At 45.1% G+C, this 17818-nt stretch overlaps 1 protein-coding gene and 1 long non-coding RNA gene across 6 annotated transcripts in view; one reads left to right on the forward strand and one right to left on the reverse strand.

Annotated features, from left to right (window-relative positions):
* The window catches only part of rbbp8 (retinoblastoma binding protein 8), a 148063-nt gene that overhangs the window by 118247 nt on the left and 11998 nt on the right, over positions 1 to 17818 (forward strand). For 3 of the 4 annotated variants that reach the window (XM_067980737.1, XM_067980739.1, XM_067980738.1), the window contains 4 exons: positions 7568 to 7656; positions 11006 to 11111; positions 14868 to 14978; positions 17180 to 17249. In XM_067980737.1, the coding sequence (XP_067836838.1) occupies positions 7568 to 7656; positions 11006 to 11111; positions 14868 to 14978; positions 17180 to 17249 (376 nt within the window). The remainder of the gene's footprint in view (positions 1 to 7567; positions 7657 to 11005; positions 11112 to 14867; positions 14979 to 17179; positions 17250 to 17818) is intronic. The other variant, XM_067980740.1, reaches the window with a different exon arrangement.
* LOC137317305 (uncharacterized) overlaps positions 1 to 17818 on the reverse strand; it is a 35270-nt gene that overhangs the window by 14879 nt on the left and 2573 nt on the right. For both annotated transcript variants that reach the window (XR_010961694.1, XR_010961696.1), the window contains exon 2: positions 15492 to 15609. This is a non-coding gene — a long non-coding RNA (uncharacterized lncRNA). The remainder of the gene's footprint in view (positions 1 to 15491; positions 15610 to 17818) is intronic.

A 17818-nucleotide genomic window follows, 5' to 3' on the forward strand; every position in this document is an offset into this window, starting at 1 on the left:
AGCTCTGAGCTGGGAACCCAGCGCACCTGTAGGTATTCCCATGGGGAACCCGGAGGCCAAATGAGTGCGTCGCAATCTGCGATCGCAACTCAATTGAAGGTAAGTATTTGTGCTTCTGGGTTTCCCATGCGCCAGGCAGCCAGATTGATAGGCCGGCTGCTTGTTGGTAGGGAAAGGAGCCGTGAATTGGAGATGGGGCGGGAGGGACAGGGAGAGATCGTGGGCCATGGAAGAAATCGGGGAGGTGGGGGGAACGTGGACAACATCAGGTGGGCCTCGGAGAAGACCGGGGCTGGGGTGGTGTCCAGCATCGGTGGGGGGTCCCCCATTGTGGGGGGTCGACCGATCACGGGGGTCTGATCATGCCAGGTGAGCTTGTTGGGCCTGGATGAAGCACTCCTTCGCCTCCTGGCCCACAAGCAGTGCAATAAAGGCACTCACCTCACGGATCCAGCCCTTTTCGCCTGCTTTGTGAATCGGACGTGAATCAGAAGCGATGGGAAACCCAAACAGGTAAGGTTAAATTTGTTTGACATTTCTAATATACAAAAAATCAAGTGCCTCAACTATCGTAACGAGGTACATTTCCCCTTTAAGTATCGGCCCACCAGCTTTAAGTGGGGACAGGACTTTCGGGTGTCTGTATGCGCGCATCCAAACAAGCCTGGGCTAAACCCGGAAGTGAGTGCGTTGGAGCCGGAATGCGGTCCCACTCCAAAAATCAACTATTTTTACTGCCCACCCGTTCTGGGGGGTTAAAATTACCCCCAATGTGTTTAAAAATGGAATATTGGAGAAAGTTATTTTTTCCTCATTTGTTCAACCCATGTTTGGATTGTCGTCCCATACCACCTGGATCTTTGTTATCTTAAGAAAATGTGTGATCAATTTTCTTAATAGGGTGCTCTTCCCCCACTCTGCTATATTACAGCCTTCATCCAAGGGAAGCCTTCATTCTTTTTCATCTTTTTAAGGCAACTGACATTTTTTTGACTCCCACACCTCTTTCAGTCCCTTGAGGCATCGAAAGAAATTTCATTGAATTTTTTTCAGGATTTTTATTTGCAATCGCCAAGGCTTCTTCGACAGCACCTCCCAAACCCACGACTTCTACCATCTAGAAGGACAAGGACAAGGGCAGCAGGCACATGGGAACAACATCACCTGCATGTTCTCCTCCAAGTCACACACCATCCCGACTTGGAAATATATCGCCGTTCCTTCATAGTCACTGGGTCAAAATCCTGGAACTTCCTTCCTAACAGCACTGTGGGAGAACCTTCACCACATGGACTGCAGCGGTTCAAGAAGGCGGCTCACCACCACCTTCTCAAGGGCAATTAGGGATGGGCAATAAATGCTGGCCTTGCCAGCAATGCCCACATCCCATGAACAAATTTTTTTTAAAAGTTCAATTTTTAAATTGGGCTAGAAATGTGTTTGTGCACTATTTAGTGCCATTTTGGAGTGCATAGTGCATTATGTCTCCCTCCCTGCAAACTACTTTGACCCCAGTCCTGTGGCCACTTATTCATGCTAGTGATTGGCTTCAGAATCAGGAGCTAGTGCCGTCTATGGCAAACCTGTCTTCATTTCCATCCACCATTGTATAACTTTTTCTATCTGCTCCAGACTTGGCATACAGTCTCAACACAATCAACTCAGTCATTGGAAGGGAATCCTCACCTCTATATTATCTAGGGGTGATTTGCTCCAGACCTTGGGATGCAGTTCAATGAAACACTCCTTTGCTCATAGGTCAGACTGACAACTAAGCAGGCTGTTTGCCCCAATTTATCTCCAATTTTCTTTTCTCAACCTTTGCTGAAAGTATTAATAGCCCATGGGCAAAAGTTGCCCTCTAGTACCTTCTCTAAGTGGCCACTATTCGTGTGTGACTTGAGTGCTGGCTGGCAATCCAACTGTGAAAGATATGACAAGCTAAGTTTCACCTATCATTCACACTTGTGCACTTCCAGTAGAAACTCTTTCCTAACCCACAGATGCTGCAGTGTATTGCAGTGACCTTACTGCCCCTTTAAAGAAACACTGATTAAATAACATTCAGCTTTGCTTTGAAAAACTGAGGTGAAGATTTGGGTGGGCTTCAGAGCCACAGCCTCCTCTAGCATTGGTCACAAATAAACCCGGCTTTCAGTTTTGGATGCCAAACCATCATTGATCTGTATTGACCCCATGAGCATTTGTGTTTCATCGATGCTGTGAAAACCCATTTAAGCACCAGATAACAGGGGCTTCAACTTTTTCCAGACAAAGCGCCAAACACGTTTATGTATATTGAATATGTTTGGTAACGATACAAGTCAGCAACTGCCACAGGATGATATTTTCTTTCTCTTCCCCCTCCTCACTTTCATTCTCCTCCTTCCTCTCTTTACCCCTTCTCTCTTCCCTCTCTTCTCTTTCCTCTTCTCTCTCCTGCTGCTTTTCTCTTTCCTTCTCTTCCTCTCTCCTCTTCCCTCTCCTGCTGATTTTCCCATCCCCTCTCCCCTCTTTCTTTCCCCTTATACCCCTCCTTCCCCAGTTTCAAGATAATGTCATTTATACCCAACTCCTTCACCCCTTTGCCATCCACCCCACAGCACAAGCCCTCAGATTTGCTACAGTACAATAAGTAATCTGTCATTCCATCCTCACAAACATACGGTGCATTTTTTATTGGGATGGCTGAGATGGTGTGCTAATTCATAGAATGATACAGCACAGAGGGAGGCCATTCGGCCCAACGTGCATGTGTCGGCTCTTTGAAAAAGCTATCCAATTAGTCCCATTCCCCTGCCCTTTCCCCGTAGCCTTGCAAATTTTCTCCCTTCAAGTGTTTATCCAATTCCACTATTGAGCCTGTTTCTACCACCTTTTCAGGCAGTGCCTGAAGGACAGCACCCCCCCCCCCCCAAACCAGTGCTATTTAAAGGGGCCATGTAGGTGTTGCAGGTTAGTTGCTGGATTATTGCTTCTGGCTGTTGGAGGAGTAGGAAGTGTTTTTTGAAGCTCCCTATTCTTACTGAGAGTTCCTGGACTACTTTTTGAGAGTGCTTTGGCAGGTACTGCCTTACGGGTCAGAAAGTTACAACCGCAGTTGAACAACATTCCTGCCAACCATGGGTGGCCTGCTAGGGCTCCCACTGGGTATTGTGCATGACTGGGAACATGCAGAGAGGCCTCGCATAGCAGGTCAAGCTGCAAGGAGGCGCAGGGCACTGAGCAGGAGGCCCTCCCCAATGAGGGCCTTCTGGGACCAATTCTCTTACCTCAACATGACCGAGGAGGATTGTATCCGACGCCTGAGGTTCACCAAGGAAGCAGTGACCAAGATCTGTAAACTGATGCGGCCACAACTGCAGCCTCAGAGCAGAGTAAGAGCATTGCCTGTGGCTACGAAGGTCAATGTGGTGCTGAATTTCTATGGCTCGGGAGCATTTCAGACCTCTGCTGGCAACATGTGCAACATCTCGCAGTATGCGGTGCACTGCTGCATAAGGGAGGTCACAGACGCGATGTACCAGATGAGGAACAGGTTCATCACCTTCCCTCTTCACAGAGACCAGCAGAACGCGCAAGCACGAGGTTCGCTCGCATTCGTGGCTTCTCCATGGTGTAGGGTGCTATTGACTGCACTTATATTGCCCTGCGTGTCCCGCACATCAACTCAGCCATCTTGGTCAACCGAAAGGGCTTCCACTCCCTCAACGTGCAGCTGGTGTGCGACCACTCTCATCGAATCATGGAGGTCGATGCCTGCTACCCTGGGAGCAGTCACGACGCCTTCGTCATGCGACAGTCCAACGTGCCAGCTATCTTTCACCCGACTCGGCAAGTCAAACGCTGGCCACTGGGCGACCAGGGCTACCTCCTCACGCCGTGGCTCATGACACCGGTCAGGAACCCACGCACACGTGCACAGCAGGCCTATAATGAGAGCCATGCAGCCACATGCAACATCACAACACTATAGGCCTCCTCAAACAACGCTTCCACTGCCTAGACCGGTCTGGAGGAGCCCTGCAGTACTCCCCTGAGCAGGTGGGTAGATTTGTGGTGGTCTGCTGCATGCTGCACAACCTCGCCATCATGAGGGACCAGCCTTTGCCACCAATGATTGGAGAAGAGCCAGAGGTGGAGGAGGGGGTGGAGGAAGACGTAAGGGTGTAGCAGGAACCACACACACCTTGTCTGCAAGGGCTGTGCGTGCTCGCCTGATCCGTGCCCGCTATCAATAATGTGAACTACATCCCCCAACTCACCAACAGTCCTACACTCCCCACCTTTCCACTCCCACAAGACAATCAAATTGCCCTCCATCTCATCACACGTTGGTGTCCCTCTCAGCTCATTGCATAAATAAAAACCACCACCAAATGCAAAATCAAAGTCTAATTTATCAATGAATAAATGAAATTATGCAAACATAACAAAACTATTCACCCTTGTGCATTCCTTAGTGCCTTTTGTTCATGTGCTTTTACCTATCCTAGTGCTCCTACAAGGAGCTTCCCCAGTGGCTGGAGCATAGGTGGTGGGAGGCCACTGGCCGTCAATGGAGGAGCGTCCAGATGGCCTTGGAAGACGACCTCGAGCAGCTCTGGGCCGGGAGGGACTGGCTTCAGACTACACCATCTCAGCATGGGCTGCAGCAGTCTGGCCTGGCTGACCGATAGGCAACAACAGGGGCACTAGCAGAGTGGCAGGGGTGGGAGCAGGAAGGTTATTGTCCCAGGGCGGTGCCTCAGCAATCCTGGTGATCTGCTGGAGAACGGATTGCTGGAGTGCTGAGACGCCCTGGAAGCCCCGTTCCACAGTGGTCCTCAGACCCACGATAGCAGCAGTCTGAGCTGCAAATGCAGCAGTCAGACCTTGGATGGCAGATGTCACAGCATCCATTGCCGCACAAACATCAGTCATCAGATGCGGCATCCTGGTGGGTTCTACAGGTATGCTGATGGAGGTGACCACCCATTCAATGTTGGAAAGGATGGGCTCCAAGCTTTGCGTAGTGTCTTGTGCCAAATTGGAATTGGACTCCTCCATGCCCCTTCCCATTATGCGCAGGCTATCTGGCAGGCTTTCTAGTGCCCCAAACATTTGTTGGTGTACGCCCATCAGCCGCCTTCTGTAGCCTGGCCCATTGAAGTCTTCATCTTACTCCTCTGCAGCAGAACTAGTGAGCGAGCTCTCCCTCCGGCGAGCTGGCACCTGTGGTATCTGTTCCCCCCGCCCCGGCTCCTGTGCACTTGTGCTCGGTGTCTCACCACGTGTAGATCCCTCCTCTAACCTAACCTCTAAAGAATGCGCAGTGTCAGTCTCTGAGCTCGTGGAAGCACGTGTCAGATCGAGTGACGATGTGGCTTCAGTGTCCTCCTCCTCCTCCGACGGTGCCACTACGTGTTCTTGGGTATCTGCAATGACAAAGGGAAACATGTTGAGTTGTGGAGTGGGGAGAGGAGCAAGTAAGACGTGTGTGCTGACAGCATGTGCAGCCCGTGAGTCAGAAAAGATTATGGGAGGAGGAAGATGTGGAAAAGGAGAAGGAGCATTAGATATGCAGAGACCCCCTTCATCGGGACCTCCAGCGTGGCATGCAGTGACGGCCCACCCAATGATCCGAAGTGCTGTCTCCTCTAGGGGGGTGAGGATGTGTAAACGTGCCCGTCCACCCTCGGGTCCCTCCTGCTGCTGGCTGTTATGCGCCACCTTCTCCTGCAAGACAAAGGACAGTGTGTCAGTGAATGTCCTGCAAGGTGTGTGGGTGATGTGCCTGTCGTGGTCGATTAGCTGCCAGTTTGTCTGACTTGAGTGGTGGTTGTGTGTCCTGCAAGTGTGGTATTATATGCGGGTGAGATGCAGCATGCCGAGTGCAGCATTGCGTATGGATGGGCAGTGTTTGTTGGTGGGTCTGTGACGGGGACTGTGATGCGTGGAACAATGGTGCAGTTGGTAGGATGTGCCACTTGACACTTGCATTCACTCACCTTGACCACTCGTGTCAAATCATTGAACTTCTGTCAGCACTGCACCCATGTGCGTGGTGCAATGCACCTGGCGTTTACTTCCTGCGCCACAGTCTGCCAATGCCTGCAGAGCTGCAGCTTGGAGGGTCTCTGGCCACCCTGCGGGTACATGTTGGCCGTTCTTTCATCCATGCCTTCCACCAGGGCCTCCAGAGCATCATCAGAAAAGCGTGGAGCCCTCTCTCGTGCCTGTCCATGTATTCTCATGGCATCTTTCCCTCCTCCAAGTAAGCTGTGTACATGCCATTTGAAATGTGCACCTGCAACTTTAAGAGGTGCAGGCTGCTGATGACGTGCACTATGCACGCCCCATTTCCAACTTCCTCATTCTCCGTGCAGCCTCTCAGCAGCGCGGGTTGCGCTGGTTGCACGGAGATATCATGATAATTAGCAGGCAGCACGAAGTTCACGTGCTGCCTGCGTAGGTTCCATCGGGCGCGGGGTAATAGCACATCGCGCTACCCCCGCCTGAAAACGACCACTATCCAATTTTTTCCCCTCTGTCTCTTAGCCAATTTCGTAACCATGCTACAGCTGTCTCTAATCCTATGCGCTTCAATTTTGCTAACATGTCTATTATGTAGTACTTTACAAATGCCTCTTGAAAGTCCATATACACAGCATAAACCACACTACCCTCATCAACCCTCTCCGTTACTTTATCAAAGAACTCAATCAAGTCAGTTAAACATGATTTGCCTTTAACAAATCCATGCTGGCTGTCATTTATTAATCCATATTTTTCCAAGCGACAATTAATTTTGTCCCAGATTATTGTCTCAAAGTTTCCCCACCACCGACATTAGGCTGACTGGCCTGTACTTGCCGGGTTTATCGCTCTCCCCTTTCTTTTGAACAGGGGTGCAACATTTGCAATCCTCCAGTCTCTGGCACCACCCCCATATCTAAGGAGGATTAAAAGATTCTGGCCAAGCCATCCTTACACCCTTACCCATCTCCACCCTTAGTTCCCTCAGCATCCTGGGATGCACCCGTCCAGATCTGGTGAATTTTCTACTTTGAGTGCTCCCATCCTTTTAGGTGCCTCCTCTTTATCTATTTTTATCCTATCCAATTTCTCTACTACCTCCTCCTTTACTGTGACTTTGGCAGCATCCTCTTCTTTAGTGAAGACAGATGCAAAGTATTCATTTAGTACCTCAGCCATAACCTCTGCCTGCTCGAGAAGGTCACCTGTTTGGTCCTTAATCCGCCTCACACTTCCTTTGACAACCCTTTTACTATTTGTGTTTATAAATGACTTTTGGATTCCCTTTTATGTTACCCACTAATCTATTCTCATGTACTCTCTCTGCCCCTCTTATTTCCCTTTTCAGTTCTCCCCTGTACTTTTTGAAATCAGCTTGGTTCTGTACTGTATTATGAACCTGACATTTATCATAAGCCACCTTTCTCTGGTACATTTTAATCTCTATATCTTTAGTCATCCAGGGAGCTCTTGCTTTGGGTGCCCTTCCTTTCCCCCTCGTGGAAATGTCTAGTCTGTACAGTTGATTTTAAATTATTGATAATTTCAGGGAGAAAATCAGAAAATATTCAGTGGAGCATAGATCCAGAAGTAGACCTCTCTGATTGTAAGATGGACACTTCAGAAGTGGACTCAAAGGTAACTTGTCATATAAATGTTGAACTATTTATATTATTTCAGGGTCACATGTTCACTCTTATTTAGAACCATGGAAGTTTACATCATCCTCTGCTTCAAATATTTTTGTGTTTGTATTTTGTCTGTTAGGATGAGCCATTTTTTTGGGTAGCTCTTCTCACTACTACTTGGTCTTCTGAATCTCTCATCATCCATGAGAGCTGCTGGGTAATCTATTTCCAGACCACTACCAGGGAACAGGCCATTTTGGATCTGGTAATGGGTAATGAAACAGGATTAATAATGATCTCAAAGTAAAGGATCCCTTGGGAAGCAGTGATCATAACATGATAGAATTTCACCTCCAGTTTGAGAGTGAGGATCTTGGGTCTGAAGCTACTGTATTAAACTTAAATAAGGGCAATTATAAAGGAATGAGGGTGGAATTGGCTAAAGTGGACTGGGTAAACAGATTAGATGGTATGATGGTGGATAAGCAGTGGCAAACATTTAAAAAGATATTTTATGACTCGCAACAAAAATATATCCCTGTGAGGAGGAAAGACTCCACAAAAAGAGTGAACCAACCATGGCTAACTAAGGAAGTAAAGGATGGTATCAGGTTAAAAGAAAAAACATACAACATAGCAAAGATTACTGATACGCCCAAAGATTGGGAAAACTTTAAAAACCAGCAAAGAATGACTAAAAGAATAATAAAGAGGGAGAAAATAAATTGAGAGTAAACTAGCAAGAAATTTAAAAACTGACAGTAAAAGCTTCTACAAGTATATAAAAAGGAAGAGGGTAGCTAAAGTAAACATTGGTCCCTTAGAGGATGAGACTGGGGAAATAATAATGGAAAACAAGGAAATGGCAGAAGAATTGAACAGATATTTTGTATCTGTCTTCACAGTAGAAGACACTAATAATATACCAATAATAGTAGAAAATCAAGGGGCAAAGGGGAGGGAGGAACTAAAAACAATCACTATCACTAGAGAAAAACTACTAGGTAAACTAATGGGTCTAAAGGCTGACAAGTCTCCTGGACCTGATGGCTTGCATCCGAGGGTCTTAAAGGAAGTGGCTACAGAGATAGTGGATGCATTGGTTGTAATCTTCCAGAATTCACTAGATTCTGGAAAGGTCCCAGCGGATTGGAAAACCGCAAACGTAACATCCCTATTCAAGAAGGGGTGAGACAGAAAGCAGGTAACTATAGACCAGTTAGCCTAACATCTGTCATTGGGAAAATGCTAGAATCCGTTATTAAGGAAGTAGTAGCAGGACATTTGGAGACTCAATACAATGAAGGAGAGTCAACATGGTTTTATGAAGGGGAAATCGTGTCTGACAAATTTATTAGAGTTCTTTGAGGAAGTAACGGGCAGGGTGGATAAAGGGGAAACAATGGATGCAGTATATTTGGATTTCCAAAAGGCATTCGATAAGGTGCCACATAAGAGTACTGCACAAGATAAGAGCTCATGGTGTTGGGGGTAAGATACTGGCATGGATAGAGAATTGGCTACCTAATAGAAAACAAAGAGTTGGGATAAAAGGGTCATTTTCAAAATGGCAATCTGTAACTAGTGGGGTGCCGCAGGGCTCAGTGCTGGGTCCTCAACTATTTACAATATATATCAATGACTTGGATGAGTGTCTTGTGGCCAAATTTGCTGATCCAAAGATATGTGGAAAAGCAAGTTGTGATGAGGACACAAGGTGTCTGCAAAGGGGTATTGACAGGTTAAGCGAAAGGGCAAAAATTTGGCAGATGGAATATAATGTGGGAAAATGTGAAGTCATCCACTTTGGGAGGAAAAAGAAAAAAGAAACATATTATTTGAATGGAGAAATACTACAAGATGCTGCGGTACAGAGGGATCTGGGTGTCCTCGTACATGAAACACAAAAAGTCAACATGCAGGTGCAGCAGGTAATCCAGAAGGCAAATGGAATATTGGCCTTTATTTCTAGGGGGATGGAGTATAAAAGCAGGGAAGTCATGCTACAACTGTACAGGGTGCTGGTGAGACCACACCTGGAGTACTGCGTACAGTTCTGGTGCCCCTATTTAAGAAAGGATATACTTGCATTGGAGGCAGTTCAGAGAAGGTTCACTAGGTTGATTCCGGGTATGGACGGGTTGTCTTATGAGGAAAGATTGAACAGGTTGGGCCTATACTCATTGGAGTTTAGAAGAATGAGAGGAGATCTTATTGAAACATACAAGATTCTGAGGGGACTCGATAGGGTAGATGCTGAGAGGATGTTACCCCTCATAGGGGAATCTAAAACTCGGGGGCATAGTCTCAGAATAAGGGGTCGCCCGTTTAAGATGGAATTGAGGAGGAATTTCTTCTCCGAGGGTCGTGAATCTTTGGAATTCTTTACCCCAAAAAGCAGTGGAGGCTGAGTCTTTGAATACATTCAAGGCTGAGTTCGACAAATTTTTGATCAGCAAGGGAGTCAAAGGGTATGGGGAAAAGGCAGGAAAGTGGAGTTGAGGTAAAAATCATATCAGCCATGATCTCATTGAATGGCGGAGCAGGCTCAAGGGGCCAAATGGCCTTCTCCTGCTCCTATCTCTTATGGTCCTATAAGGGGGACTAAGAATGAACTGTTCTTGTAATTAGTTTGTCTTCTCTCATCCAAGGTCCACACATACATGCCTCCAGTAGGGATCTCTGGATAGTGATCAGGAATGGCAATCTGGACAATTTTTTTTCTCCTACCCAAAGAACGCTGAGGCCAGTTGTCACATCCCCTCCACTAACCATCTGATGTCTGCTAACTGCACAGACCCGGGACCAAACCAGAAGGCAATATTCTGGGAGTTAGATGGCTTCCAAGGTTGGGACTCTCATTTAAATGAATGATTCCATTGTCTGCAAATCCTCCCTGCCAATTGTGTCTCTGATGCAGCTCTGGAGTGGATAAGACCTGAAAAAGCAGGTCTGTGTTGAGGCTAAAAATTGGTGTTTTCTATTTAAATGTAGTCAAAATATTTTCTCTCAATTTTTTCACAGACATTGCTCTGAAGAGAAAATATTCTCACTAGACTTTCCTCCCACTAAGTTTCTAATTAAATCCCCAATTAACTCACTTTAAGTTAACCTGTAGTGTAAATGATGTTCTGAAAGCTATAGCAATCCAACTCAACTCATTCTGCTGTGCAGACATAAATTAGCATCCCATCTAAGGGCTCTAAACCATGTCATTTAGTGAGATATGTATTTGGAGTGTAACAAATAATCTCATAATCAGAATGTATTATTTACTTGTAATTTCTTTAATCAATTGAAGACATAGTGGAGGGATTGGTAAAAGAAAATTTGAATTCTTCCATTTTTTTTTCTAACAGTCCATCGGGCAAATAGGGACCAATACTCCAGACATGGATTGCACTTATGTGAGTGAAAGTATATTGCTGAAACCAAAAAAATCAAGAGTAGACCAGTCTATCCTTGGTAAGTAATTAGGAATGGTAATTAATTATTCTGTTAACTCATGACCCATTCTCTGCTAACTTTAACACAACACAATTAATGCTACAAAATATGTACTGTACACTGACTAATATAAATGTTGAAATATATTAATATTTCACTTCCAAATCTCTAAAATCTAATTGTGTCTTCAAACTAGCTTCATACAAATGTACAATTTGAGTGAATATTGAAAATGCTGGAAATACTCAGCAAGTCAGGCAGAATCTGTAGAGAAAGAAACAGAGTTAACGTTTCAGGTCGATAACTTCTGACGAAGGGTCACCGACCTAACGTTGACTCTGTTTCTTTGTGTACAGATGCTGCCTGACTTGCTGAGTATTTCCAGCATTTTCTGTTTTTATTTCTGATTTCCAGCATCCACAGTATTTTGCTTTTGATTTGAGTGAATATTTTTCAGTTCTAGTCTTTTGAGTTGGCAACAGGATGCAGGTGAAAACAACTGTAACAAGGATAAATGTATCATAAAACTGTCAGATAATTGTTGGGTGCGCCATAAAGATTAGAGCAATTGGACTGTGGTAATAGGTAATATTTCTCATCAACTAGTACATACTGCAGCAAACCTAACAAACAGTGATGAACTTGGCATTTTAGTATGGTTATATGGCCACTTTTGCACTGATGCAGAGTGTTTTGTGTGTGCGTCAACGCAAAAGTGACCATATAACTCAGGACTTAGATCAACCATTTGGCTCCCAAGTGCACTGAAGTGGGGTGTGTGACCGCCTCAAGTAGACCTCTTGCACTGCTTCAAGTTGCAGTATAACTAAGCCACGGCAAAGCCCCATTTTATAACTAGCTGGTCGAATCAGAGAATGCAAAGAATAATTGTTAAGGGAGCAGCATAAACGTGGAAAGAGGTTACTAACTGGGCACACCAAGGATTGATTCTTGGCCACTGTTTCCACAAGTATTCATTATTTGCAGGATGGGACAGCAACAAAGCTTTCCAAGTTTAGAAATTATACCAAATATAGAGAGGAATTGTACATCATAGGAAACCAGCGGACAAGTTGCAGAGGGATCCGTGCAAGTTGGAAAATTGGACCAAAATGTGAGGGATGTTTAATGTAGAGAAACTCGAAGTCATGAAGTGGAGAAGGCAAACAAAGGAGTACAAAGTAAATGGGAACACTCTTCAGGCAATGACAGAGGAGAAAAATACTCAAACTGTCAGCACAATGTTCAGTAGTGATGAAAAGGGCAAACAGGATCTTCGGATCCAGAGATGGAGCTCAAATCGCAGGAAGTGACAATTATTTTGTATGAAACACTGATTTTCCCCCATCTTGAGTATTATGTCCAGTTCTGGGCATTATACCACATCATGGACTCGGAGTGGGTATAGAGAAGGGCAACTAAGTTTATTATCGGTTTTGGCCGAATAATCTATGAAAAAAACCTGCAGATACAAAGAGTTGGAAAAAAGGCAGCTTAGAGATGACCTTATTGGGGTAGTTAAGATCCTGAAAGGGGTAAATAAAGTGGATCCCAGACTGATCAATATTAATAGAAGCTGAAATAGATTCATGGTTTCGATGAGGAAAAGGTGAATGCATAGTTAAGATTTAGGACTAGAAATTCGTTCATCTAGCGCCCGTTGTTTTGGTACCATGTGGCCTCCCGAAGTGCCATGGTGGCATCTTGGCTGCGCACACACATTTCCAGCACGTTAACGTGCATTGGACACCTTCTTGGTATAGGAGTTAACTTGTGCACAAATACCGAACACCGGAAGCGTGTAAAGTAAGGAGAAAATGGATACAATCAGTGTGCAACACTAATTTAAAGTGATGAGTTCCAAAATGGTGTCTAATGCTCAACTCAATGCACAGTCTTAACGCAACCATCTGAACATGTCTTAGAGTGTCTGGAGGACCCCTACCTGTGCTATTTAAAGGGACCATGCAGGATTTACAGATTAGTTGCTAGGTTATTGCTTCTGGCTGCCGAGACATTTGTAACTGTTTTAGGAGGTCTCCTAAACTTGAATACTAGGACACAGAGATGTAGCCTAACATTTAGAACCAGGACGGGCAGGAGTGAAGTTAGGAAACTCTGCTACACGCAAAGGGTGGTAGAGGTTTGGAACGCTCTTCTGCAAACGGCAGCTGATGCTAGCTCAATTGTGAATGTTAAATCTGAGATTGATAGATTTCTGTGAATCAAGGGATACAAGGCTAAGGCGAGTATATGGAGTTAGATCACAGGTCCACCATAATCTCATTGAATGGCGGAATAGGTTTGAGGGGCTAAATGCCACTGCCGCTTGCTGCCTCCTGTTATGCGCCACCTTCTGCAAGCAAGCGGGACGTGTGTCTTGGTGATGTGCCTGTCGTGGTTGAATCGCTACCAACGCATGTGGCCTGTGAGTTGGTGGGCAGCTTGCAACAGTGGTAATGTGTAAGGGTGAGAGGAAGCATCTGGTTGGAAGAGTTGAGTACTAATGGAAAGAGTTTCTTGGTATGTGGGTGATGGGGGGTGTAGTGCGAGGAGCAGTGGATGCGGCTGGTGGTGCACTTGGTAGGAGACGCCACTTGACAGTTGACCTCACTCACCTTGACCATTTGTGTCAAAGCATTGAACTTCTTCCTATACTGCATCCATGTTCATGATGCTGTGCGCCTGGCATTGACTTCGTCCCCTGTCGCCTGGGCATATGTCTGGAGGACCTCTTGCCACCCCACCCCCTGCAGATATAGGATGTCCCTCCTTCAGTTCACCTCTTACACGAAGGCCTCTAGTGCATCAGCAGAGAACCTTGGTGCACACACTCTCTCAGACCTGGTACAAACTCAGATCAGCAGATTGGTGAGGTCTGGCATGCAGATTGGAGGATGTGGGATTTGGTAGTGTGCAACCTTTGTTTTAACATAACTCATCAGTTTGTAAACATAGGGACGAGAGTTGCATCTGTGTTTTGCATGTGCGATGCCTGATCTCCGTTCAGACTCCATGCATACAGCAGACTGTTATTTGCTGAAAATAACAAGGTACCAGCTACCTTTAAGAGACTGGGGCTCCCTCTGCTGGCAGAAAGTGCAAATTGCATTGAATCCTCGTGTCAACGCTGGTTTCCAACACTGCTTGAAGGTAAGTCCACAGGCCGGACAAAAGTCTCGTCCTGCCTGCACATGAAGCACCGGGCGCGGGTTAATAGCGGATCGTGCTACCTGCACCTGATTTTTGGGGTTACCCAATTTTACCCCCGTAATTTCCTCATACAAAGGGTGGTGAAAATGTGGAACAATCTACTGAGGAAGGCAGTGCAAGCACAAGATGTTATGAATTTCAGGAGGATGATGAATACATTTATGGCAGGCAAGGACATTGAAGGGTAAGAGATAAAGTGGGGAGGAAGTCCATGACCTATGGACTGTCTTGATGGATGGAAGTGGTCGTTTCTGGTCCTGTACAATCGTGTGTTTCTAAGGACATTGGGACATATTGGCCCAGGAGTTAGTTAAATGCGTTATGGCTACTCATGGATTATTTGATTGGTGTGGGCCCCCTGCTGACTGCATGGGGGAGGTGGAGAAAATGTGAAAATTTTCACCACAGTGTCGCTATGCTACCTCAACATAACACTTTCTGGAAAGGGTAACATTGCAGGAACTATTCTCCTCTTTTGGTCAGTTTAACGGGTTTTGACAAATTCCCTTGGTTTGTGATTGATTGATAGTTTTAGCTACCTATTTGGTTTTCTTGCTACAGGAAGCAGACATACCATGGATGACAGCCTTGCTGAGGTGTTTGATCGTACTGCGTATGGTGAATATGAATCGTTTCCCCAAGAAAGGAGTCCCCATAAAGTATATGACAATGGTAATCCTAATTTTGGGGGTTAAATCTTTGCTTCTGCCCTGACGACATAGTAGATAAAAGTGCAATGCAGCACTAAGCCATCCTGACCAGAAAGTCCCAACTTTTATTACAAGTCTTTGCTTAAGTTAATTCCTCAGCTGGGGCAGCAGCAGCAATGCTAGAATTGCCTTCTGTGTTCCTGGGCTAGAGAGAAGTAAAATTAGCCAGAATTCCTGCACCTGATTGCTATCCAGTGACACCAGCTGGAAAATGTGAGTGGGCTTTGGATAAAAACAGGTGCAGTCTCTGGTTAAATAGCCCGCCAGTACTCTTTGACTCAGCTCACAAATGAAGAATGACTACGTGGACGAAGTAGGACTGCCAGCGCCTATGGAACATTAGCCTGACGAGTGTCCCCGAGAGAGAGAGAAGAAGGAAAAATTTTAAAAGTAGTAATCTCACCGTCTCAGATCTAGATTCTATTCTACATCTTGGCTTCAATTTGATTTAGATTCCTAATTATTGAAAACCTACCCTTTTGAGAAACATATGGCCTGAGTGACCAGTGATCATCCCCCACTCTGAAGTGCGCCGTCCCTTTTCTGGAATGTGCCTTGAGTTCTTTGCCTGGAAGCATGGATTAAAAAGTTGGCTAAAGAGAGAAAATGGAGATTAATTAATGTTTTTCAAACCAAAAGGATGCAAACAACAAATGTCCTCCAGGGATCAGTGTTGGGGTCATTGCTGTTCTCAATGACCCTTGAAATTCCTCTTGACGCAATACCAGGAGTTACATCAGGATCATGCACATCAGTGCTATCCTCACTGGAGTTTGCAAGGTCATTGGGAGAGTATCTGATTTGCAGGTGAGTGCAAGCACCACTACTGGTGCTCACCTGCCCCATGCGACTGGGAAATCTGGCACCGTCCTCCATGGAGGCAGATTTCCCAGGTCACCCCCAACCCCAGCCATGTGACCCTTGGCCTCCTTTGAAAGGGAGATAATCTTTTTTTTTTAAAACTGCCCCTTTGGTGTACCTACTGAGTTAATCTAGCAGGAATTCCCAGCATAGACAGTCTCCACCCTTACGTTGCCCTGTTGACAACATTTGCCTTGTTCTGACCTTGCAGATGCACGAATCTTGAAAAGTGGGAGGACATGACGCAAACTCCTGGAAATGGTGGAGACCAGATCTCTGCTGTTTTCCAGGGGTTTCTAACAGAGTTATGGTGAGAGGCTGGCAGAGCTCCTGTGCATTTTCATTCCCAATAAATATTAATGACCTGGACTCTGGTAAAGGGGGCACAATATCAAAATTTGCCGATGACTCAAAAGTAGGGGCCATGGTTAGTTGTGACAAGAATGTTGTGACTTAGGGAGGACATAGGCAGACAGTTGTCAGATCAAATTTAATCCAAAGAAATATGTGATTATTCATTTTGAATAATCGTAAAAGGAATAAAATGGTAGAGAAACTTAAGGAGTTCAGATAGATGAAACTTTGTGGGAGGACAGATTGATTAAACTGTATGTTTAAAAACTAGTACATTTTAAAAAGGCACACTCGTACCTAATGCACACCAGTGATATTTAAATCAGGCCTGATAGGAAGATCAAGTGCTGAGATCATGGGCCCATGCAGCCCCGGGAGAGGATTATCAACCCTATTGCATAATGTTTTGGGCATCGTACTTTAAGAAGGATGACAAAGTCATGGAGAGGATAGAAAAGAGTTTTAGGGATGAGGCTTTAGTTATGAAGAGAGACTAGAGAAACAGAGGCTGGTTTCACTGGAACAGAAAAAATTAAGAGAAGATCTGGTAAAGATATTCAAAAGATTTTGTTATGGTTAATAACTAGAGGGTCTAACTTTAACATCATCACCAAGAGGACAATGTAAGTGGTTAGCAGAGGGTTGGGAGGACATGAAATGTCTTACCAGAAACAGTATTGATAGCAGAATCCATAATGGGTTTAAAAGATAAATGGAGGACAGAAATTTTAAAAATGAATAGGGAAAGGGCAGGAGAATGGGATTAAGAAAGTCGTGATGTTCCGGGTGGCCTCCTCCTGTTCTGTAAAGTTCTTTGATTCTATGTTTTTCCAATACTGATGTAGCCAAACCTTTTTGATCATTTCACCACAATGATTTATGTAAATGTTTGATGGCATCATTGATGTTGGTATTTTCTTTAAGAACTTGACTGTTTATGTTTTTTAGTGTTTGAAGACGAGCCAGAGAAAATAAAAAATGAATCTTTTGTGCAGCCTTATTTAAACTCTGGGCAAAGGTAACAAATAATTTAAAAGATTAATTTAGTATTGTAGTCTACACACATAATACACTTTGTAATTAATGACCTAATTTTCACTTTTGAATATGTAATCTATATATTTACAGTCAGCAAAATGCACTGTTGTTCTTTATGGAGTTGGAGGAAGAGACAATGTAACTGCCATCTGGCTGGTCACAGTCAGCTCTTCGGGCAATTTTACATTGATACTCGCTCTCGTCACCACCAGCATGGTACTGTCACAGTCAGTGGCACTTGGCAGTTTAAAGAATGCAAATTACACACCTCCAACAGCATCTACAACCCAGATTTTCAGCAACACTGAAAGCTGCTGTTGGAGGCAGTGCAAAACACAAGTCTCCATCCTACTGGCCCTCTACCAGGCCCAAACAAGGACCCACTGCCAGAAGATAAACTAGGGGAGTGGCTGCCTTCGCCATTGGTCTCTGAATGCTGCTGTTCTGGTGCTCAAATATACAAAATAAAAATGCCTTTAAGTAATCGTTAACTATACCATTAGACAAGTAACACAATATTTAACCAAATCATTTTTCATATCGTGCAGT

The sequence above is a fragment of the Heptranchias perlo genome, chromosome 3, assembly GCF_035084215.1.
Source record: "Heptranchias perlo isolate sHepPer1 chromosome 3, sHepPer1.hap1, whole genome shotgun sequence".
Lineage (NCBI taxonomy): Eukaryota > Metazoa > Chordata > Chondrichthyes > Hexanchiformes > Hexanchidae > Heptranchias > Heptranchias perlo.